Source organism: Oncorhynchus kisutch, linkage group LG15, assembly GCF_002021735.2.
Source record: "Oncorhynchus kisutch isolate 150728-3 linkage group LG15, Okis_V2, whole genome shotgun sequence".
NCBI lineage: Eukaryota > Metazoa > Chordata > Actinopteri > Salmoniformes > Salmonidae > Oncorhynchus > Oncorhynchus kisutch.
In genome coordinates, this window is record NC_034188.2 from 56761841 (window position 1) to 56788150 (window position 26310).

A 26310-nucleotide genomic window follows, 5' to 3' on the forward strand; every position below is an offset into this window, starting at 1 on the left:
CTTCATTTGTATTATTATATTATTCTCACTTATTCCTAGAAAGCACATACAGTGGGGAGAACAAGTATTTGATACACTGCCGATTTTGCAGGTTTTCTTACTTACAAAGCATGTAGAGGTCTGTAATTTTTTATCATAGGTACACTTCAACTGTGAGAGATGGAATCTAAAACAAAAATCCAGAAAATCACATTGTATGATTTTTAAGTAATTCATTTGCATTTTATTGCATGACATAAGTATTTGATCACCTACCAACCAGTAAGAATTCCGGCTCTCACAGACCTGTTAGTTGTTCTTTAAGAAGCCCTCCTGTTCTCCACTCATTACCTGTCTTAACTGCACCTGTTTGAACTCCTACATGTATAAAAGACACCTGTACACACACTCAATCAAACAGACTCCAACCTCTCCACAATGGCCAAGACCAGAGAGCTGTGTAAGGACATCAGGGTTACAATTGTAGACCTGGACAAGGCTGGGATGGGCTACAGGACAATAGGCAAGCAGCTTGGTGAGAAGGCAACAACTGCTGGCGCAATTATTAGAAAATGGAAGAAGTTCAAGATGACGGTCAATCACCCTCGGTCTGGGGCTCCATGCAAGATCTCACCTCGTGGGGCATCAATGATCACAAGGAAGGTGAGGGATCAGCCCAGAACTACACGGCAGGACCTGATCAATGACCTGAAGAGAGCTGGGACCACAGTCTCAAAGAAAACCATTAGTAACACTACGCCGTCATGGATTAAAATCCTGCAGCGCTGCTCAAGCCAACGCATGTCCAGGCCCGTCTGAAGTTTGCCAATGACCATCTGGATGATCCAGAGGAGGAATGGGAGAAGGTCATGTGGTCTGATGAGACAAAAATAGAGCTTTTTGGTCTAAACTCCACTCGCCGTGTTTGGAGGAAGATGAAGGATGAGTACAACCCCAAGAACACCATGCCAACCGTGAAGCATGGAGGTGGAAACATCATTCTTTGGGGATGCTTTTCTGCAAAGGGGACAGGACGACTGCACCGTATTGAGGGGAGGATGGATGGGGCCATGTATCGCGAGATCTTGGCCAATCACCTCCTTCCCTCAGTAAGAGCATTGAAGATGGGTCGTGGCTGGGTCTTCCAGCATGACAACGAGCCGAAACACACAGCCAGGGCAACTAAGGAGTGGCTCCGTAAGAATCATCTCAAGGTCCTGGAGTGGCCTAGCCAGTCTCCAGACCTGAACCCAATAGAAAATCTTTGGAGGGAGCTGAAAGTCCGTATTGCCCAGCGACAGCCCCGAAACCTGAAGGATCTGGAGAAGGTCTGTATGGAGGAGTTGGCCAAAATCCCTGCTGCAGTGTGTGCAAACCTGGTCAAGAACTACAGGAAATGTGTGATCTCTGTAATTGCATACAAAGTTTTCTGTACCAAATATTAAGTTCTGCTTTTCTGTTGTATCATATACTTATGTCATGCAATAAAATGCAAATTAATTACTTAAAAATCATACAATGTGATTTTCTGGATTTTTGTTTTAGATTCCATCTCTCACAGTTGAAGTGTACCTATGATAAAAAATTACAGACCTCTACATGCTTTGTAAGTAAGAAAACCTGCAAAATCGGCAGTGTATCAAATACTTGTTCTCCCCACTGTATAAAGAATAATAAATCCCTCCAAACAGTTCTTTATTCATTCACTGTAGTTCATAATTACATTTTCACAGTAGGAAGCACAGGACTGGGCTGAAGGACTGGTACTGGTATGTGAAGTGTAGTTTTAGCTCACTTTGCCACTGTCAAATCATGAATAGAAATGCATGAGTGGGATACTACTTCTCCGTCACTGCTTGGCAGTTGTTGTGAAACAAGTCCCCTGTTGGTGCTTTAGAGTACTGCTGCAGGAAACCGTTCAGCTCCAGCAGTGGTCCACTCTGGTCCACTCAGTTCTGCTCAGCGTTGAGGGTGGTGGCGCCGCAAGCGCTATGGACAGGCTCACCGTTGTTGTCCACACAGCGGTAGGCGTTCCTGATGTACTCGGGGATGTTGACGCGTCGGACATTGTCGTTGACAATCCAGTTGTCTGTGGAGGGGATGGTGCCCTCCAGAACGTAGGCCTGGGCGCACTGGGCCTTGAACAGGTCGGTGAGCTGGGACTTGTGGCGGGCCCAGGCGTTCTGGTTGAGCTTGGGGTTCTGGGGCACCACGTTGGTCAGGGTGAAGGTGGCGTTACGACTGGGGGGAAAAAGGAAGTGGGTGACCGTGTGAGATTAAGAAGAGAGGAAAAAGGAGAGATAGATTGTAGGTTCAAGCAATTTGTCAGAGTGGGTGTAGTCCTCGTTGAGCTCCTTTCTCTCACCCAGGTAAACCCCAGGGGGATCTTTCCCCAGCCAGTCTGCACCCCACGAGCTGGGAGGGAAAATAAACTGCCGTTACAACCCAAAGTTTTAGATCAATTCAAACAGAACATATAATTTGTCTTGAAACATTTTAGGCATCTCAGTTTATTTCAATGTTTTTTTTCTCACAATTTATTTAGGCAACAATCTGCCTACGTATCGTACAACACAGGACACAACAAATATGATGATCTAGAGCCTTTTTCAATTTGTGTCACCAACATAGAGTTATTGATGTGAGTTGTTGAGAAGACCGTCCTATGGCATGTCTGTTTCTAGCCACAGACACATCTGCCCTGTTCTCATGACCCACCTGTGGCTCCACAAACCAGCGTTTCTCCCTGCCTCCTCCGTTGCTGGGCTGGAAGCGGTAGGCTGAATACACAGCAATGCGGTGGTTGGTGTCGTACAGCGTGGCAAAGTGGTACCTGTTGTAGAAGCGCTGGCACAGGCGGGCAGCACCGGGGGAGTCAGCGCCCCAGCCTAGTACCTTCCCTGTTAAAAAATACTCCACACACTCTGGGATGTCCTAGAAGTTGGCCATCACATCCCCCTCAACAAGGGACAGGGTTCCAGCCAGGAATACAGACAGGGCTATTGGGATCGGCATCATTGGATGGGACGTTCCTACTTCCTAGTTGATTGCTTTCTCCTCGTGTTCTCTGGTCATGACTAGCTGTCTTCCCACTCACCTGTCCTGCACCAAGCTATGCCTCTGAAGCAGAGCCCAATGGTTGAACCCGTATAGCCTGTTTAACCAGCAGGTCACAGTGTCTGGGTAGATCCAAATGTACATGGTTCTCTCAGGTGGTGTGTACATTACATAGACCAGCTGTTCTGCTTTTGATGAAACCAAGATTGAACACTTTGGCCTGAATGCCAAGCGTCACATCTGGAGGAAACCTGGCACCATCCCTACGGTGAAGCATGGTGGTGGCAGTGTCATGCTATGGGGATGTTTTACAGTGGCAGGGACTAGAAGAATAGCCAGGATCGAGGCAAATATGAACGGAGCGAAGTACAGAGAGATCCTTGATGAAAACCTACTCCAAAGCACTCAGGACCTCAGACTGGGGCGAAGGTTCACCTTCCAACAGGACAACAACACTAAGCACACAGCCAAGACAACGCAGGAGTGGCTTCGGGACAAGTCTCTGAATGTCCTTGAGTAGCCCAGCAAGAGCCTGGACTTGAACCTGATCTAACATCTCTGGAGAGATCTGAAAATAGCTGTGCAGCAATGCTCCCCATCCAACCTGACAGAGCTTGAGAGGATCTGCAGAGAGGAATGGGAGTAATTCCCCAAATACTAGTGTGCCAAGCTTGCAGCATCATGCCGAAGAAAACTCGAGCCTATAATCACTGCCAAAGGTGCTTTAACAAAGTACTGTGTAAAGGGTCTGAATACCTACCTGTATGTAAATGTGATATTTCTGTTTTTCTTTGTATACATTTGCAAACATTTTGAAAAAACAGTTTCTGCTTTGTCGTTATGGGGTATTGTGTGTAGATTGATGAGGAAAAAAATCTCATTTAATACATTTTAGAATAAGGCTGTAACGTAACAATGTGGAAAAAGTCAAGGGGTCTGAATACTTTCTGAATGCACTGTATGTAAAGTCTAGTAAATGTGTGTGTGTAGGGTCAGTGCAGATAGTTCCGGTAACATTAATTGACATTTTAGTTGAACATTTTAAATCCGAAAAATGATAGCGCAATGTGCAGTACCAGTCAAAAGTTTGCAAACACCTACTTATTTTTTACTATTTTCTTCATTGTAGAATAATAGTGAAGAAACATATGGAATCATGTAGTAACCAAAAAAGTGTTAAACAAATAAAAATATACTTTATATTTGAGATTCTTCAAAGTAGCCTTGATTGCCTTGATGACAGCTTTGCACACTCGTGGCATTCTCTCAACCAGCTTCACCTGGAAGGCTTTTCCAACAGTCTTGAAGGAGTTCCCACATAAGCTGAGCATTTGTTGGCAACTTTTCCTTCACTCTGAATTCCAACTCATCCCAAACCATCTCAATTGGGTTGATGTCGAGTGATTGTGGAGGCAAGATAATCTGATGCGGCACTCCATCACTCTCCTTCTTGATCAAATAGCTCTTACACAGCCTGGAGGTTTGTTGGTTCATTGTCCTGTTGAAAAACAAATGATAGTCCCACTAAGCGCAACCAGATGGGATGGCGTATCGCCGCAGAATGCTCTAGTCGCCATGCTGCTTAAGTGTGCCTTGAATTCTAAATAAATCACAATGTCACCAGCAAAGCACCCTCACACCTCCTCCATGCTTCACGGTGGGAACCACACATGCGGAGATCATCATTTCACCTACTCTGCGTCTTGCAAAGACACAGTACCAAAAATCTCACATTTGGACTCATCAGACCAAAGGACAGATTTCCACCGGTCTAATGTCCATTGCTCATGTTTCTTGGCCCAAGCAAGTCTCTTCTTATTATTGGTGTCCTTTAGTAGTGGTTTCTTTGCAGAAATTCAACCATGAAGGCCATACATTTAGCAAGTCAGTTAAGAACAAATTCTTATTTACAATGACGGCCTACTCTGGCCAAACCCAGATGATGCTGGGCCAATTGTACGCCACCCTATGGGACTCCCAATCACAGCCAGTTGTGATACAGACTGGAATCGAAACAGGGTGCCGGTAGGGACACCTCTAGCACTGAGATGCAGTGCCTTAGATCGCTGCGCCACTCGGAAGCCCCACAAGACGTTGAGATGTGTCTGTTACTTGAACTCTGTGAAGCATTTATTATGGCTGCAATTTCTGAGGCTGGTAACGCTAATGAACAGAGGAACCTCTGCAGCAGAGGTTACTCTGGGTCTTCCTTTCCTGTGGTGGTCCTCATGAAAGACAGTTTCATCATAGCACTTGATGGTTTTTGCGACTGCCCTTGAAGAAACTTTAAAAGTTCTTGACATTTTCCGTATTGACTGACCTTCATCTCTTAAAGTAATGATGGACTGTCGTTTCTCTTTGCTTATTCGAGCTGTTCTTGCCATAATATGGACTTGATATTTTACCAAATAGAGTTATCTTCTGTATACCACACCTACCTTGTCACAACACAACTGGTTGGCTCACCTGTTAATTGAAATGCATTCCAGGTGACTACCTCATGAAGCTGGTTGAAAGAATGCCAAGAGTGTGCGAAACTGTCATCAAGGCAAAGGGTGGCTACTTTGAAGAATCTCAAATATAAAATATATTTAGAATTTTGGTTAGTACATGATTCCATATGTGTTATTTCATAGTTTTGATGTCTTCACTATTATTCTACCATGTAGAAAATAGTAAAAAATAAAGAAAAACCCTTGAATGAGTAGGTGTGTCCAAACATTTGACTGGTACTGTACATTTTTATGTTCAAACTTCTAAATGACACACACATTTCTCCTTCACATGTCAATCTTATGGTAGAGCTTCTATGAATCATTGTTGGTGTAGTCAAAGTCAGTGGCTAAGTCTTGGTTGTATAACTCGTCTCGTGTTGGTTTCCCAGGCAAGAGTAAACCTGGCTCGATTCCTGGTCTGGTCTCAACCTCTTGGCACACGCGCTCGCCCAGGAACCCTAAGAGGCATGAGGGGAAAATACTGCCGATCAGATTACAGATATCAAAAGTGTGAAACACGGGATTTAACCGGTTATGGTTTTTCCACAACAATAGGCCTAGGAGGAGACTTACATCAAGTAAATCATTTGACTATAACCTTGTTCATTCAGATCTACAGTATACAGTACAGTCTTAGATTTCTCATGTATAGTAAGTACTTTGCTTTGGCCTCGCACTCTCATCTTTCATATCAATCATGTTGCATTCAAAGTGGTAACTGGCTGTCAAATTGTATCTGGTTGCCCCATCCACACCGACACAGTATATTGTAATGTTGGTTGGTGCTGCTCTTAAAGTCTGCCACTAGATGTCAGGTTTGTATAAGATGTTTGGGATGTAAACAGGGAGGCCTGGCTATGTCCCTTGATCCTGATGGTACAACATTCCAGAATGCAGGCAGTAGCCGTACCAATTTTTACCCAGTATACATTTATCCAGTAGACATGGTTGTACAATTGAAATGTGCTACATCTCAAAATGTAGAATTATTGTCTCGAGGATTGGTTTTCTGGGAAGGCAAGAGCACGGAACACACAGGCTGATTTTTTCCCAGGCATTCATTTGCGGCTATTAAACATGAGTGACACGTGAACACAATTAAGTGAAATAATGACAACTGTTTCTAAGGCCCAGTCATTCATTTGTCAAGGCTGAATTACTGGATGTGAATAGACGTTCCTTGACTTACAGGCACACGTGCCTACATTGACATTAATCCTGGTCACTCAAAAAATTGCTTGTTACTAATCACATGGATTATGGGTAAATAATGCTTATGGATCAGACAGTTTGTTATTTTAATAGTTGTCTGTCTGGACGCCAATGGTGTGTTCAGAAGTGCTGCTTTCCTAGTTAGTTGCAAGCCGTTGTTGTGTATACTGTGTAGTAAAATGTGTGTATAGTTTTAAGTGTGTAGCATGTGAGTGATACAGTACTGGGCCACTGACTGTATCTGAACTGTGCTTAGTGTTCTAAATCTTGAGCCCTTTCCACAAATTGTCATCTATCTACCTTCCTGGTAGGCTACTGCTGGACCGACAGTGGACTATAGCTGGACTGAGGAAATCATTCAGAGCACAGTCTAAGGTCCTAATGGCCCAATGACTTGAGGAGACAAAAGGTCAGACTGCATCCCAGGCTATTCTTTAAGCTTTAGACTAGACTAAACTAGACTAGACAAGACAGACTCACTCACTCACTCAAATAGGTAGCCTACATTTAGGTACCCCCATCACCCAATCACTCCCTTCATTCCTCAACATCAATTAATTTAAGATGTATTCATACATTTCCAATATATTTATGTATGAGTCCTCCCTTCCTCCCTCCCTCCCTCCCTCCCTGTTACTGTAATCAGACAGACAGACAGACAGACAGACAGACAGACAGACAGACAGACAGACAGACAGACAGACAGACAGACAGACAGACAGACAGACAGACAGACAGACAGACAGACAGACAGACAGACAGACAGACAGACAGACAGACAGACAGACAGACAGACTCAAATAGGTAGCCTACATTTAGGTACCCCCATCACCCAATCACTCCCTTCATTTTTCAACATCAATTAATTTAAGATGTATTCATACATTTCCAATATATTTATGTATGAGTCCTCCCTCCCTCCCTCCCTGTTACTGTAATCAGACAGACAGACAGACAGACTCAAATAGGTAGCCTACATTTAGGTACCCCCATCACCCAATCACTCCCTTCATTTTTCAACATCAATTCATTTAAGATGTATTCATACATTTCCAATATATTTATGTATGAGTCCCTCCCTCCCTCCCACTGTAATCCATCAATGTTCCATCATCCATCATGCAAACAGCCCCAGAGTTACCATGGCAACCACAATGGGCCCAGCTATGCGCAGCTCTTCTCTGATTGGCTGGCACAGAGGCAGTCTGAGCCTGTCTGGTAGATGTGGTAATTGGCTGGGAGTCTCAACCCCCCCCCCCCCCCCCATCCACTCCACATACAGATACACACAAACACGCATACAGTACTATAAACACACCAACACAATCCACATAAGCTTCACAGACATCCTTGGAAATGGAAGAGGGAGACAAGGGGTCAGAATAATGTGGGCAGGAAGAGAGGTGGGAGTAGACTAGTAGTAGTCTCTTGTTTGTTGGATGGCCGGGGGGGGGGGGTATACAGAATTTGAGATAAGGTGGAAGTGGGAATTTTGCCAAGAAATTGTTGGAAGAATATATATATTTTAAAATATAAATTTTCCCCAAGAAAAAAAGGTGTGCACTAGCGATGATTCTGGCTTCTGGAAGGTGAAGAATGGAATTCAGGATTTGTTCAGCCAGGTCTCTCCAGGACTACAGCATGATAGATGCCTATTCTACAATCTATCCCATACAAACATCATAGCTCAAAGAGAACCTGTTTACTTTCAAGCCATACGAGGTTCAAGTAATGCAATCATACTGTGGTAGATCATTATATTTTGGGGAGAAAAGTGCCCACCTGGGTTTATGGATCCAAGCTCCAAACCATCTATTGTAAATAGCGTATTTATGATACTTAAAACATAATGGATGAATTTTCAGCTTTTCACATTTTCTTCAGAAATACACAAACATTGCTAAATTGGTGGGTGTTCAGAAGCTCCACACAGACACACACCAAGGCAGACGGTTTCAGGAGTTACAACTTTTAATAATGATTGTTTGTAAATGAAAAAAGGAGTCAGGAGAGAAAAATTTGGGAAAATTGGGTGCCTCGAGAAAGACAAGATGAATTTACAGTGAATGAATGAATGACAACTATGCAGTTGCAGTCAATATTTCAAAGCGTTCCCAGGTAGGTAGGAGACAGCAGAGAAGGAAAAAACAACCCACGTGTCCAGGAAGATTTGATCTCCATCAGGGTAAATACGAACAAATTCATTTTATCCAGTGTTTCTTTTTTTCCAACAGACAGTTACAAGAAAGGAAAATGTGCACACACTCACACAGGAATTTATTATTTGGGGAATAAGAAGTGCAAGCAAGATCACAGCACGACAATTTACAAGAGGGCCAAAATCCTGCTTCGTTTGAGGACTGGCCAATAATCTTCTTTCCCTTCTGATCCTACCCCCAGTCTAAAGATGGGGGGGGCGAGGTCAAAGGTCATATCTGAGCTTGAGTCACTCCACTTTCTGCAACTGCATCTTTTCAGATTGTACAATCAATGTAGTTTGACCACCACATCCTCATAAGTGCCAGGAATAAATTCAGAAGCCTTATCAGAAAACACGTTCAGATCAGCTCACCTCACTCACACAGAATCACAAGTCATCATCCGGCTATTACCTCAGTACTGGCTCTGAACACAACTCTGATTGGATATTGGTGGGACACTTAAAAGGATGAAAGAGTAATGTGGTGAAGGTTTTCACATTGTCTTTCGAGGAGCCTGTCCATTAAAAGGTGAAGAGTTTAATTATTATTATTATTGAACAATTCACCGCACACAATCTATTATGACACATTGCACTTATCAAGGGGCCCCAAAATTCAGTAGAATAACATTCTGTCACTTTGGCCCGATACCAGATCTGTTCTCCAAGGGTCATTGTCATTTGACAGCACAAACTGATCTGGGATCAGGCTACTGTCACTCGGGACCAACGACGGTAGCGAGTACTGTGGCTTCAGCAGTACCCATTCTAGTGTAGTACACTAGTGTTGACTGTATTCTTGGATGTATCGGAATGCAGCCTGTGTCATGGAGAGGAAGTTTGAAAAATAATAACCGTCTTTTCACTGTGTTTGTTTGTTTTTCGAGGACCTCATTATGAGTTTAAAGAGACTGTGTGCATCCCAAATGGGACCCTATTCCCTATGTGATGCACTACTTTTCACCAGAGCCCTATGGCCACTGTAGTGCACCATAAAGAGGAAATGGTGTCATTTGGAACGGAACCACTGACAGACAGACAGCGCCTTCAAGTCCGCCTGAGTGTCTCTCTCTCCCTCTCTCTCACACACATAGCCACACACACGTACACACACATTCCAAACAAACAAACACACTGTGCAAAATGTTTGAAGTAGAAAAACACAGACATAAACAAATAAGAGAACAATACTGAGAGAGAAGAGGTGAAAACATCCCTAGTTATTCGAGAAAAATAAATAAAGTAGATATCAAAATATGAAATCGAGAGAATTTCTGGTATCACACATGCCTAAATGATGGTACATACATTTTGGGTAGCACAGGTAGTAACATTTCCCCCCAATATGGCTGTGTGTGTTGGATCATACCATAGTAGAATATAAACACATACATTTGAGGAGTAGAGACATTACAAATATGGAGGCAAATAGGACAACCACTTTTAAGTGCATTTAAATAGACACAAATTGTATTTTTGAGTTCCTATTTCGATATGCACTGAGACGGTGAATTATGAAATGGCAATTAGTCTTTATGATAAACAGAGAGAGTGACAATCTATTTACAGCAAAATGTCTCCCAACTTAAAGCTCTAGGAAGAGTAGGAGGGATCATTGGACCAATCAAAGTTGCAGCCTCATACAATAGTCCAGTCAGATAGGCCACTAGGGGAGGGGACTTTGGGTTGAAAAAAGACTTGTCTCAGTGCAAGCGCACAAACTCACATGCTGGCGTCCCAGTTAGTAGAAGTCCTTGCTTTTAGCTTACTCTTTGAAAGCACATTATATTACAAGTTCCTAGCACACAAAGCAGTCTTGCAGATAGTAAAGAGCTCAATTCTACTAGTTTTGATGACTTTTCACAAAAATGAGTTATCCAAGGGCTCGGAAGAGAGAAACGGCGCAAGCTGGCTTGAATTCGTTTGGTCCAACAGAAAACATAATACAGTAAGTCATGGTGGTGTTTCTAGGAATCAGAATCATCAGAAGCCCCTCCCCTTCCTGCTCCCTGACCCTGCCATAGGTCCTGCCTAGCACCTGGTTGGCTACGGTTGGCTCTCATTTCCACGCAGTTTTAGGAGGGCACATTTGCCCTCACTCACACACGCATACACACGCACATATACAGATGGACACACACACACACACACACACAACTTTACCCAAATGGGTCACAAACACATTATTGCGAATTAAGTGTGCTTTCTTAAATACATTTTATCCTTAAAATATCTTTAAAAACTATAATGTTAACACCATGCAAATAAAGTACCAAATAAAATGTTTAAAAAACATTTGGGCCCTGTATTTTTGACAAGGCCAGACAATAAAACCTGCATTGTCCACACTTAAAACATACCTACATTCTTGCTAAACACACAGACAAAATACACCAAGCTCCGCCAAAGTCATAGCAGTCTCATGTTGGCTTTTTCAGTTGTTGTTTTGAAGGAAATGAAGGTAACCAGAGGTTCATAGTTGAGGAAAACCTTTGCTCTAATTCATTATTTTTTTGGACACAAAATTTGATCTAAGTGGCTGATGACAGAGTGACGACCTCTCCACTCTCTCTCCTCTGCAAATGTCATAAAGCCACAACAGCTCTGCGCGATGGTATCAATCCCAGAGTACTTCACTTTCAAAGGCCTTGAGTGGCGGCTCCATGTGGGAGGAAGGGGGCGGGGCTGCAGCTGCTTTAAACCTAACGAGGAGTCTGGTCGTCACTACGGCCTGCTTCTCCCTCTCTCTGTGTACTCTGCTGCCAGGGCCACAGTCGAGTGTATGGGAGTGTATGGGAGTATAGGGCCACAGTGGCAGCTGATGCTCGTTAGGGCTCCTCTAAGGACCCTTCACAGGGGAGAGCATGCCTCTTGAGTGTTCTTGTGGGCTACTGATAAACAGCTCTTTGGAGGCAGATGGTGGAGGGACAGCAAGCCCCGGGGGGCAGCCCAGTTAGGCTATTGATGATCAGATGCTCCCCGCTGAGGCTGCTGGGATAGAAGGTGGTTCCTCATGGGCCAGAGGTGGAGGGGACTCCAGGGGCAGGTGGCTGGGCCTCAGCAGGGGCAGACTGGGGGAGACCTGGATGGAGCATGGTGCACCCTGGGATGTAGGTACTTCCATTGACGTTAAAACAGCTGGGGCTGGGAGACCTGATGACTGGAGAGGTGGACAGACGTCTGTTGTCGTTTCATAGAGGAGGAAAAACTGCAGGGCGTTGGGGGTGTCTTCTCAGATTGGAGTTGGTCCAGTTGTTATGTTTAGGGCAGGGGGGGGGGGTGTAACGTGGTAGATTAGGTCAGGGTGATGTAGGCCGAGGCCTTCTCTTTCAGCTGTCGCAGACACAGATGGCAACTCCAGCTCCCTGGAAGATCAACAGTTCACAAGTTCACTGGTTATTGGAAAGCCTAGGGATTAACCCTTGCAGAATAAATGACCACTGTAAACTGAATACTGATTGCGAGTGCATCACCACATACTGTGGTCAGGTAGTGTGATAGATTTGCAATCTCTTAGCCATGTCAACTTGACTTACGGATGACACAAGCATGCAGCACATGGCCTTTCCCCTTATAATGCATCTACTGTATAAGTGACATTATGAACCCAGCCATTGCATGGTCATCAATTACCGACAATATGCCGGCCTAGGTATACTATACAGTATTCTATAGGACTACACTAGGCCTATATCCTCCACATATCCTGTAGTGTACCTACCCTCTGGGGGCTCCGCCATAGGGGGGCTCAGGCAGTACATATGGTAGCCTCTGTCACAGTCATCACAGAATAGTAACTGATCCTGGAACAAGGAAACACACAAACACAAATAATGTTATGACATTATCAATCAAATATAGGACATTCTACACATAACTCACACAGGCCCAGATTTGCTACGCGTTTGTACTCGGTGCAAAGATTGCACCCATTTTTTTGCGTGTTATTAACCTTTACTAAGGAGGAGGAGAGTCCAGGCGAGTGTGTGTTGGGGTAAATGGAGAGTGGGATATGAACGCAACATGTAAAGTGTTGGTCCCATGTTTCATGAGCAGAAATAAAAGATCCCAGAAATGTTCCATACGCACGAAAAGCTTATTTCTCTCAAATGTTGTGCACAAATTGGTTTACATCCCTGTTAATGAGCATTTCACCTTTGCCAAGAAGCTGATTAAACAGCATGATCATTACACAGGTGCACCTTGTGCTGGGGGACGATAAAAGGCCACTAACTTGGCATACTGACTGCCGGAATGTCCACCAGAGCTGTTGCCAGAAATGTTTTACTTCCCTACCATAAGCCTCCAATGTCGTTTTGGAGAATTTGTTAGTACGTCCAACCGGCCTCACAACCGCAGACCACGTGCATGGCGTCATGTTGGTGAGCGGTGTGCTGGTGTCAACGTTGTGAACAGAGTTCCCCATTGTGGCGGTGGGGTTATGGTATGGGCAGGCATAAGCTACGAACACAATTGCATTTTATTGACGGCAATTTGAATGCACAGAGATACCGTGATGAGGAAACATTCCACAGGTCAACAGCCTGATCAACTCTATGCAAAGGAGATGTGTCGCGCTGCATGAGGCAAATGGTGATTTTCTGATCCACGTGCCTACTTTTAAAAAATGTTTCTGTGACCAACAGATACATATCTGTACTCCCAGTCATGTGACATCCATAGATTAGGGTCTAATGAATTTTGTTTCAATTGACTGATTTCCTTATATGAACTGTAACTCAGTAAAATCTTTGAAATTGTTGCATGTTGCATTTATATATATTTTCAGTATAGATGTTTTGGGAGTGTGAAGGGGCGTGTGTGCGTGTGGTGCTCACATCATTCTCGGAGGTGCCACACAAGCTGCAGGACTTGCACTCGATACACTGCCAGCGGTAGGTCCGTACAGCTGCCGTCATGTTGACTGTGAACTGCAGGCAGGACGGGTGGCCTGGGGACACAGAGAGGGACATACACACTCTTCATGGTACACTTCGTCACCATCGTTGTCGTCGTCATCAAGTTGGGCTTGTTTCCACTACACCCACACATAATAACATCTGTGTCATAATGACACATTTAAAACCAACTAAAACCGGTGTCCATAGGAGTGTCTGTCTGTCCGTACCTGAGCGTCCACAGTCGGCACAGGAGATGAGGTCCTCGGGACAGCCGGTCTTCTTGGAGCCGCCCAGGCAGAAGTCACAGTAGCCGTTGGGGATGACCGACCCATCTGCAGCTTTCTTAGCTGCAATCACACAAGTGGAAAGGTTCCATACGATAGAGCTCTTTCCCTAACAAATGCTCTCTTACAGAAAAGCTGCATACTACTCTTATATTCTATGCTCTAGAATATAAGAGTAATCCAGCATTTGTATGAAGCTCCATTGAGCACAGACCTAGAGCACAGAGTCTATGGCTGTGGTCTGTGGTTACTGATGACCTGCTACTGAGGCTGGTGTAGAGCTGAGGACTCAACAGGCTTAGGACTAGACTGACGTAGGAGGAACATCGCAGGTTTGGAGAGGGAAAGAGGAAGAGAGAGAGACAGGGTGAGAGAGAGAGTAAGCAGAAACGAGTGAAAGCGGCAGAGACAGGAAACATAGAGTGAGACAGAGAATATGAGACTTCCAGCCAACCAGACTGCAGAGCGTCCCAGCTGGATAAAACTCACCCTCCTCCATATGTTGGTTTTGGTAAAGCAAGCAGCAGGCCTGCTGAAGCCGTGGACTCGCCAGCTCGTGCTCAGTCAGGGAAGGGAGGAGTAAGACGGGAAGGGAACTCCACTGGGAGGCCCAGGGGTCTGTTAAATATTGTCAAAGGAACGGTGGGGGGCTGGGACAGACTTGCTGTGCATCAAGCGGCAGGTGCGCGGCGGGAAGCCATTTTAGAATAACCATTAATGGAGAGGAACGTCCCCCTGCATGCATCCTCTCTGTCTCACTGACTGCAGTCGATTGCATAATAACTTTAATAGCTCTGATCACGTAACCAGGACAGTGTATTTGTATGTGTCCTTTATTCCTGTATTAAGATGCAATGGACAGGAACATCACAATGACTCACCATCGTGCCATGTAAGACAGAAGAAGACAGACAACAGTACACAGTAGACTAGACAAGCACACACAGGAATTCATTCCGAATACGCAAACACACACACACAAACACACACACAAACACACACACACACACACACACACACACACACACACACACACACACACACACACACACACACACACACACACACACACACACACACACACACACACACACACACACACACACACACACACACACACACAGAGAGAGAGAATTCAGCAGCAGTCGGCATGGTGGAGTAATCAGTGGCTGTCTGGTGTGTGATTTGGAGAGCCAGGGCCCTCTCCAGCGAGGTTATTAATCTAGCCCAGGGTGGATTGTGGCAGGGGGCTGGGGGGTGGGGGGGTGGGAGGGGTGAGTGGGCGGGGGTGGAGCAGGGCGGAGGGGGGGGGGGATTGGGTTTTCTACTCCACAGGGTTGGTCAATAAACCCCAGAGGAAGAAAAAAAACAACTCTGATCAGGATGAGAGGAGAGGGGGGAGGAGAAAAGAGCAGAGGAGCTGTCCGTGGTACCAGCACAGCAGCCAGCCAGGCAGCTCTGTACTTTATTGTATAATGAGGGGCAGTAATGTACAGTGGAGTGGTTTACGTACATTCAGGGGACTGTGGAAAGCATACCACTATCCCCACCTTCGTCTACAACACCTGCCACTTGGGCACTGAGCTATGTATGGACTATATACAACAGGTACATATAGTAAGCATGTACAGTACAAGCATTAAAAACAAGGCAAAATAGGTTTATTAATGAAATACTTCACTTTGAGTAACGTTTCTCCTTTTTAAGCCTCTGGCCTTGTGAAAAAAACACACAGCCCTTCTTTGTGTGTATTTTATTTCAACAGACTGCTGCTGACTGTGCTTTACCACAGTCCCTGGGGAGCAAAGCTGTATATGCACACACAATTACATAAAACTATATGCCAAACGGCACATACTACAAACAGTGTTGCTCTGGGGCTCTGTGGACCGTGAGGCTGCGAGGACCCCTGAGAGTGAATCAGCAGGCCCTGACACATCTGTGTGTGAGAGTGCTGCCCGCTGGCCTGCCTGCTCAGAAAGGAAAGCCCATCGATGATTAATTGCCTGTGGCCATGCTTAAAGACTGAGACGCTAACCTGAGGTGGTACATCCTTAAGACAGACAGAGAGAAAAGAGAGATAGGGAGTGAAAAGGGGAGGGGGGGGAGAAGGAGAAAGAGAAGGTGGAAGGGAGAGGGAGATAGCAAAGCGAGTGAGTGGCAGAGAGAGACATAGAGACATACAGACCAAACCAGACAGAGAGACACAGAAAACTGGCAGACAGGCAGACAGAGACAAAGAACATGCGCGAGAGAGGTAGATAAAAATGATCACAAGTAGCACGTTCCTGAGGTTGTCAAGGGTGATACACACCTCCCTCCCTCCATCTCAACTCCAGCTCCACCTTTCCTGTAACACCCCGCCAATTACTGGGAGAATACAGGCAGAACAGCACACTTCACAGCTTTTAAGTGTGTCTCGGGGACCCACTGGGAATTAGGGGAGAGAGATGAATCCTCAAATACCCCCCTCATATCTCCCCATTCCCTTCCGTTCCCTTCTCTCGCTTTCTCTCCCCCTAACTCTCTCCCCTCTCTTCGTCTACCTCTCTCTCACTCTCTCAGTATAATCCTCTCTACCTCTCTTCCTCTCCCCTCCGCCTCTCTCCATCCCCCTCTCTTCCTCTTTTCCGATCTCTCTCTCTCTCTCCGCGCTCTCCTTTTTCTCTCCAACTCACTCTCCCTTTCTCACTCCCTCATTCCCAATACAGCCTGCTCCTGGAGTTTCCACAATCTCATTCCAGCACAATCCCTGGCCTAAGAGCCATACCGCACTGGCTGGTCGATAAAGTGGCCACAGCCTTATCGAATTAACACTTCCGACAGAATACCCACAAGCACCTGTTGCCTGGTCTCACTTTCTCTATGCTTCTCACTCTCCTCCACACTTTCATTCCTCCTTCTGCTCTCTCACCCATGTCTCTTCACTCTGTTTTCTGAGCACAAACCTATTCACACAGGTCCAAGCATGCAGTACAATGAGCTTAAACTCATACACCGGGCCAACAATTAGATAGCTTAGCTTAGTTAGTGTGGTTTTGCACCTGACAACAAAACAGGGTTTCACTAAAGCAATCCTACTAGTCTAGTGTTAACCAGTGATGATGCTGTCTATGATGTCACTGTGAACAAACCAGACCAACAGAGACACAGATCAGCTCCTAGCCTCACCTACACACCAACACACTGCCGTCCCCACAACACAAAACACATTGCAGCATGGCAGGGGAGCAAATGGAACAGAAGAGGAGAGAGGAAGAGGAGAGAGGAAGAGCAGAACACAAAGAGGAGAGGGAAGTGAAGAAGTGGCGGCTGCTGTGTCAGAGCGTCAGTGTGAAAACACACACTCTGCACTCCTGTCGCCAGGCTGCTTAATGAGGGGAGCGCCACATCTAGACACACACACATACAGATACACACTGATATAATGTATACACACACTCACACACACAGATACAAAAATACACGCTTATATAATGTATACATACACTCACATTCACAGACAATACACGCACACATGCGCAAACACACGCACAAGCACACACCGGAACATGTGCAAGTACACACTGAGACGCACACACACACACGCACACAGATTTATAGCCAGCAGATCTTTGCATCATAACTTTTAAAGGCTCGTTCCACTCCCAACCCCCACCCTCTCTCTTCAGCGTGACGAATGAGAGTCCCTCTGCCCCCAATCCAGCCTTCAGTATCAGCTTTCATCCAATGCATACACACACTAGGGCTGTGACGGTCATGGAATTCTGGGTGACATTTTAGATGACAGTTATTGTTTTCTCACACATTTTCTCCTCTCCTCTGCTATACCCTATGAATGTCCCACCTACTTACTGGTGCAAGTCCCGTACTGTGTTTGATTGGGCTTATATATCATCAAATTCCTGAAAAACGGGGTCATTTTAAGATATATTTGTATTCATCGATAAAGGTAAAAAGAATGTAAAAGCAACCAAGAACCTTCATGAAAGGCATCAGGTAAAAGTGAATTAATCCCCGAATAAGAATATAATTCTACGGTGCATTCGGGAAGTATTCAGACCCCTTCTCTTTTTCCACATTTTGTTACGCTACAGCCTTATTCTAAAATGGATTAAATTGTTTGTTTTTTCATCAATCTACACACCATAATGACAAAGCAAAAACGTTTTGTTTTTTTAAAATGTTTGCAAATGTATATAAAAAAGAAAACCCTGAAATATCACATTCACATAAAATTCAGACCCTTTTCTCAATACTTTGTTAAAGCACCTTTGGAAGCGATTAAAGCCTTGAGTCTTCTTGGGTATGATGCTACAAGCTTGAATGACCACGTTTTCCTGAATTTAATGATATAATGGGGGAGGAAGGTATTGCCTAGGCAACGGAAGACTTGTTTGCTACAACACGTTGCTTATTTCAACAAGGAGCAACAAAGTTTCATCACGGTGTAGTCCATGTTACGGCAGAAACAGACAACCGCACTAATGCCCTGCCGTCCAGTCTTCAGTCAGCTGTTCGTTACACCCCCCCAAAAAATGTTATGACGGTTATTTTATTTTCATGACGATCTTCATCCATAACCGTGGCGCTAACACACACACACACACACAGAGACAATGGATTCAGTATTATGCAGGGAGAGTGACTGTGAGTCAGTCAGACGAAAAGTGTCAGTCACAGATGAGAAATCTCATGAGGTACCTTTCTTCTCTCACCCTGGCTGTGCTTCTCTCTTTCACAGAGGAAATTTGATTTTTCTTCTGCAATCCGTCTATTGTCACACAAATACCTACACCATCTGTCCCCACCTCCTTCTTCAATTGTCTATCTCCCCCTCTTTATCTCTCTTATAAACGCACACACACACACACACGCATATACGCACGCGCACGCATACACACCAGCAAGACGCAATGCAATAACATGCTCGTTTCTCTTCCCTGTCCAGTCAGCAGGTTGCGTAAGTCCCAGTGCATTGTGGGTCTGAAACAGAATGACATTGCAAAGCGAGAGGACGGTGGAGATTTTGGTGCATAATAAAACTTGATCTATGGCTGCAGTGTAATCACACTGACCTGCACACTATGTCAGCCTCTGTGGCAGCATAAGAGGCTGCCTCTGTCTGTAGCAGATACACATACATAAACAGTACATACACACGTATTGGTATATATACACATACACACGTATGCATATACACACATACAGTGGGGCAAAAAAGTATTTAGTCAAAGTATTTAGCCAAATACTTATTTTCCACAATCATTTGCAAATAAATTCATGAAAAATCCTACAATGTGATTTTCTGGATTTTTCTCTCTCATTTTGTCTGTCATAGTTGAAGTGCACCTATGATGAGAATTACAGGCCTCTCTCATCTTTTTAAGTGGGAGAACTTGCACAATTGGTGGCTGAATAAATACTTTTTTGCCCCACTGTATATATTCACACACACACACACACACACACACACACACACACACACACACACACACACACACACACACACACACACACACACACACACACACACTTCACATACACCCCTGTGCCAACTGGAATGTCTTTTTGATGCTCAGAAAAATGCAAACATGAATAATTTTTGGTGATCCTAGTAAGATTGTGTGTGTGTGTGTCTAAGCTCTAACAGACAGACAGATAGGTTTTCATGAGCAGGATGGGGGGAGGGGGGTTATACTAAGATGGCCAAATGACTGAGGATCCAATCCTTACCCGGCAAGCCTCTCCTCTGTTAATACAGAATACCAAATGAGGCAGTGCAATATCAGCCTGCCCCCTCCCTGTCTGGGGTAATATATATGATAAATCATAAAGAGAATTCTTTACTTTTACTCTCCTTCCTTCACTCTGTCTCTCCTTTCTGTTGCCTTTAATGAACTCCTCTGCTCCCTCCGTTTCAACCCCTCCAATGCCAAACTCCACTCCCCCCTCCCTCCTCAATGTACATAACAACATACTCTTTAGGAGGGATCCCAGCCTGTCACTATAGCAACCGGATTGCTAGGCAACAGCCGTTTCTCTTCCTGCTTTGTTGTGGCAGAGGAGGCAGTGGAGTGGCGGGGCGGCAGGCAGCGTGAGCTGGTCTGGCTATGCAGGAAGCTACTGTACCGGCACTGGCACCAGCAGCACAGGCATGTGGAAAGTTCAGGAAGAAACCAGACCAAAATAACAGCTAAAGGTGATGGTCGGGGTTGAATAATTAACTTGGTAAGTCCAGAAAGGTCTTCCCTCTAATAAGAGACATTCCTTACCATGGTGGGGCAAACTGGTAGACAAAGTCCCAGCCCCGGTTACAGCAAGCAAGGGACTGACTACACCGAAATAGATCTCCGTTTGAGCTGGACTATAGAATCTAAAGTCAAGTAAACTCATAGGGTCATTTTCCCAGACACAGATTAAGTCTAGTCCTGGAATAAAAGGCAAACTCAATAGTGAATCTACATTGAAAATGCTTTTTTTTGTCAGGATTAGGCTTAATCTTAGTGGGGGAAACCACCCCATAAACCGGTTGTCATTTGGACCAAGTTTAGCTTTATAGTATATGGTTAGGTACAGTATACATGTTTTGTGTTTGTAGTGGTGTGGTGAGCTGATCATGTAGTGTGTGTTGCATGTTCAGGGTTCATGGGTCGTGACTGTACTGCCTCGCCTCCACCACCCCGGTCCTCTCTCTCTCTCTCTCTCTCTCTCTGAACCCAGCCTGTGTCTCCACTCAGTCTCCTGTATAGGCTACTTACTGTGCTCTGTACCTGTCTGTTACAGTACAGACAGAATGACTAGCCAGGACAAACTCATTTTCACCATTTCACCAATACCAGCAAAATCATATACATCACATACATCATAGCACGTTTTAGGGGTTCATTCAGTCGTTTTTACCTGATTATAAGTTGACTCATGTCGAATATAACGTTCAAAGTGCAATTCATATTCCTAAAACATCAATTGAAAATTATACGGCTGCTTCCTATTTTTTTTATATATAGCCGAGTGTCAAAATACTGTTTTTAATTGTCCAAATAAATTCATAATCAATATTCTGAAATAAGTTGTGATATGTTGAAGACTAATACATACAATTACTCCCTATACACACGTGTCACACTTGTGTTCAGATTACTTGTATTTTGCTAAATTAGTACCTTAAAAGCTGCTCACGCATCAATTTTACCAAGCAGTCATTCCAGATTGAAATAGATTAGCTTGTTCTACTGTAATCAATAGCGTGCACAGATGAATCACTCACGTCAATATTGTATGGAAATCAATGGAACTGGGGACAATTCACTGCCATTTGCGCTATTCTAAAATACAAACCACAACGAACTTGGGTATACTAGATATACTTGTCGATATCAACTCCTCTCCTTGTGAATTTCACAACTGCGTTCTTAACCCTGCGAAAGACAGGTGAGTATGATCAAATCAACCGGACCAAACCAAAGATATGAATCTGTTTAAAGCAATCGAATTAGGCTCATCTTGATGACTATAAACTTGTACATTAACATCACCAATCTGAGGTAATAAATAAATAAAAAAACACTATATTGTATGAGGTGAAAATGCGAGTTTGTGTAAGGAAGTAACACAAACTGTCCACATTAGAGTATTATAAAATAATGTAATATTTCAAAAATAATTAAACAAGTCAATTTTGGATGATAGTACATGTTGCCCACTCACAAAATATTTCAACAATTACATACAATTGAACTGGGCGCTCTAGATTAGAGCCTCTATAGTGTGCAGCTGTCTGAACATTCCCAGTCCCTACCATGATACAGGCCCTCCACTGTCACCAGACCCTCATTAAAAGACCACCCTCTCTCTCTTACTGCAGGACTTTCATCACATGTGAACCTGCTGGAACAGAACCAACTACCACTCCACAGATATCATTCCACATATAGTATCCTACCCCACAGACAGGGAGAGAAAGAGAGAACCGAGACAGCCAGGACGCCATTTTAGGTTTGATACATAATTCATTTTGTCCTTATAGCTGATCACAAGGATTCCTTCTCACAGTGGCAGAGCAAGGTGAGCGAAGCCATTTTGTGAGTGAGGTGAAACTGGGGAGAAAAATGTGAAAATAAAAAAATATAAAAAAATAACAACAGGAACGAAAGGACGCTGACCTTCAAACGGCTCAATTACATGTTACCCCCCTCCACCCCTCCTGCTCTCACTCCTCCGACCGTCTGTCCGTCCAGATAAACCAGACTCGGAATCTCAACTCTGATTTGGGGAGAGGACGTAACAAGAACTGGCTTGACTCTTTCTGCTCACAAAACCAATTTTCAGGTGCACACCAGAGGGCCGCCCTCTAAAGTAAACACCCCTCCCTCCTCCCCATCTCATCAATGCCCAAAACCAGCCCCCACCACCCCTGCCTCTCTCACTTTATGAAGAAGAAGAAACAAACTGAAAGGCAGCCATGAATTTTAATGTTGCAGTTCATTTTAACAATCGGCTTCCACTCCTGCAACGGAAATAAATACAGAAAAGAAAATGATAAGTGATGGATAAAGTCATAAGACAAAAACAGAGAGAGGGAGTTGAGGAGAGAAAGAAATGGAGAGAGAGATTCAGAGAGAAGCGGGAAAGGAAAGAATGAAAGCCTGGTAAACTGGCGATGAAGAGTGAGGGAGCGAATAGAGAGAGAATGAGAGGGGGAATGTGTGTGTGAGAATCTCATCTCCTAGTGGAATAATCTGTCATTTATCAAACTGATGGAAAAGGGAGAAAGAGAGAGAATGAATGGGGGGGTAAAATCATGAAATGAAAGAGAAGAACGAGACTTTGGATTTCAGCGATCTTCCACTCTCGGTTTCTGCATTTTGAAACGTATATGTCTTAAACTTGATTTCTGACCTGCAAAACATTTTGGGACTATGTCAACAATGGACTAATGAAACAAATGCCAAAAGATAGTTTTTGGATGGAGTTTTCCTTTAAATGTGCCTTGTGGAGTGGACCAGGCTTACAGACTCTAGTCTAGACATATTTTAGGAAGAATATTACATGAATAATGTATGGTCCAGTTTCATTATAACCATTCATATTAATATCATTATTATATATGGTGTAATATAAAGGAGGGGGTGCATCTGCAACCACAAGATAGAAACACGCATGCTCGCACACACACACACACACACACACACACACACACACACACACACACACACACACACACACACACACACACACACACACACACACACTAGGCTTCTATTTGCATTTCACAAGAGAATTTAGTTTTGTGGATGTATGTATTGATGTGTGTGTGTGTGTGTGTGTGTGTGTGTGTGTGTGTGTGTGTGTGTGTGTGTGTGTGTGTGTGTGTGTGTGTGTGTGTGTGTAGCAGTAGGAGAAGAGAGGAGGTTATTAAACCTCTCAAATGCAGTCATTCTCTTCTTTTTCACCCTGCAGAGCCCTAAAACTGCAGCGCGCACACACATAAACACACACACACACACACACACACAGACACACACACACACACACACACACACACACACACACACACACACACACAGAGGCATCAGCACCAGGACCCAGTGACGGACAAACCACTAAGACAGGCCAATTTAAAACAGAGCTCAGCCAATTAAGTCTAGGAGGTAAATGGGTATTTTTCTACAAGGACATTGATGTGGACTACAGCTGTGTTTCTCTCTGCGTCCCAAATGACACCCTATTCCCTACAAAGTGCCATTTGGGATGCCACCTCTCTCAGTGTAAATTACCAGCTCGGACATGGAATGTGCTAGGGGAGAGAGGGGGACAAAAAAAGATCCCCCCTCCCGCCACCCTTCCTCTCAGTGTCCCTGCTCAGACAATTAACACCGTCCAACTCAGGGCCAGGCTAATCAAACAGCATTACAGAAAGCCATGCAGGCAGACAAACATAAACGCTACTACATTGTACATCAGCGTGTACTTCACACGCTGTGTGCCGCAAAGGACATGTGCAAGTTGCTGTGTAGTAACATTCTGTAGGATACTGCGTCTAGCTTGGGTTGCTCTGACGTGACATGCGAGCGGAGGGTACATGGCATAGTGTAGCAGCCAGCCTCAGGGTAGAGCGTAGAGCCCGCTGTAACACATGACATAGTGTAGCAGCCAGCCTCAGGGTACAGCGTAGAGCCCGCTGTAACACATGACATAGTGTAGCAGCCAGCCTCAGGGTACAGCGTAGAGCCCGCTGTAACACATGACATAGTGTAGCAGCCAGCCTCAGGGTACAGCGTAGAGCCCGCTGTAACACATGACATAGTGTAGCAGCCAGCCTCAGGGTACAGCGTAGAGCCCGCTGTAACACATGACATAGTGTAGCAGCCAGCCTCAGGGTACAGCGTAGAGCCCGCTGTAACACATGACATAGTGTAGCAGCCAGCCTCAGGGTAGAGCGTAGAGCCCGCTGTAACACATGACATAGTGTAGCAGCCAGCCTCAGGGTACAGCGTAGAGCCCGCTGTAACACATGACATAGTGTAGCAGCCAGCCTCAGGGTACAGCGTAGAGCCCGCTGTAACACATGACATAGTGTAGCAGCCAGCCTCAGGGTACAGCGTAGAGCCCGCTGTAACACATGACATAGTGTAGCAGCCAGCCTCAGGGTACAGCGTAGAGCCCGCTGTAACACATGACATAGTGTAGCAGCCAGCCTCAGGGTACAGCGTAGAGCCCGCTGTAACACATGACATAGTGTAGCAGCCAGCCTCAGGGTACAGCGTAGAGCCCGCTGTAACACATGACATAGTGTAGCAGCCAGCCTCAGGGTACAGCGTAGAGCCCGCTGTAACACATGACATAGTGTAGCAGCCAGCCTCAGGGTACAGCGTAGAGCCCGCTGTAACACATGACATAGTGTAGCAGCCAGCCTCAGGGTACAGCGTAGAGCCCGCTGTAACACATGACATAGTGTAGCAGCCAGCCTCAGGGTACAGCGTAGAGCCCGCTGTAACACATGACATAGTGTAGCAGCCAGCCTCAGGGTAGAGCGTAGAGCCCGCTGTAACACATGACATAGTGTAGCAGCCAGCCTCAGGGTAGAGCGTAGAGCCCGCTGTAACACATGACATAGTGTAGCAGCCAGCCTCAGGGTACAGCGTAGAGCCCGCTGTAACACATGACATAGTGTAGCAGCCAGCCTCAGGGTACAGCGTAGAGCCCGCTGTAACACATGACATAGTGTAGCAGCCAGCCTCAGGGTACAGCGTAGAGCCCGCTGTAACACATGACATAGTGTAGCAGCCAGCCTCAGGGTACAGCGTAGAGCCCGCTGTAACACATGACATAGTGTAGCAGCCAGCCTCAGGGTACAGCGTAGAGCCCGCTGTAACACATGACATAGTGTAGCAGCCAGCCTCAGGGTACAGCGTAGAGCCCGCTGTAACACATGACATAGTGTAGCAGCCAGCCTCAGGGTACAGCGTAGAGCCCGCTGTAACACATGACATAGTGTAGCAGCCAGCCTTAGGGTACAGCGTAGAGCCCGCTGTAACACATGACATAGTGTAGCAGCCAGCCTCAGGGTAGAGCGTAGAGCCCGCTGTAACACATGACATAGTGTAGCAGCCAGCCTCAGGGTACAGCGTAGAGCCCGCTGTAACACATGACATAGTGTAGCAGCCAGCCTCAGGGTAGAGCGTAGAGCCCGCTGTAACACATGACATAGTGTAGCAGCCAGCCTCAGGGTAGAGCGTAGAGCCCGCTGTAACACATGACATAGTGTAGCAGCCAGCCTCAGGGTAGAGCGTAGAGCCCGCTGTAACACATGACATAGTGTAGCAGCCAGCCTCAGGGTAGAGCGTAGAGCCCGCTGTAACACATGACATAGTGTAGCAGCCAGCCTCAGGGTACAGCGTAGAGCCCGCTGTAACACATGACATAGTGTAGCAGCCAGCCTCAGGGTACAGCGTAGAGCCCGCTGTAACACATGACATAGTGTAGCAGCCAGCCTCAGGGTAGAGCGTAGACCCCGCTGTAACACATGACATAGTGTAGCAGCCAGCCTCAGGGTAGAGCGTAGAGCCCGCTGTAACACATGACATAGTGTAGCAGCCAGCCTCAGGGTAGAGCGTAGAGCCCGCTGTAACACATGACATAGTGTAGCAGCCAGCCTCAGGGTACAGCGTAGAGCCCGC

At 45.3% G+C, this 26310-nt stretch overlaps 1 protein-coding gene and 1 pseudogene across 1 annotated transcript in view; both read right to left on the reverse strand.

The window, feature by feature from the left end:
* Positions 1–1817: 1817 nt before the first annotated feature.
* LOC109904791 (endonuclease domain-containing 1 protein-like) lies at positions 1818–2994 on the reverse strand (annotated as a pseudogene).
* Positions 2995–9003: 6009 nt separating this feature from the next.
* Positions 9004–26310, reverse strand: part of LOC109904792 (zinc finger protein neuro-d4) — a 49073-nt gene continuing 31766 nt past the window's right edge. Inside the window, exons 9-12 of the mRNA XM_031790603.1 lie at positions 14072–14191; positions 13782–13894; positions 12665–12746; positions 9004–12308 (exon numbers count right to left, since the gene is read on the reverse strand). Of these exons, the coding sequence (XP_031646463.1) occupies positions 12238–12308; positions 12665–12746; positions 13782–13894; positions 14072–14191 (386 nt within the window). The 3' untranslated portion in view covers positions 9004–12237. The remainder of the gene's footprint in view (positions 12309–12664; positions 12747–13781; positions 13895–14071; positions 14192–26310) is intronic.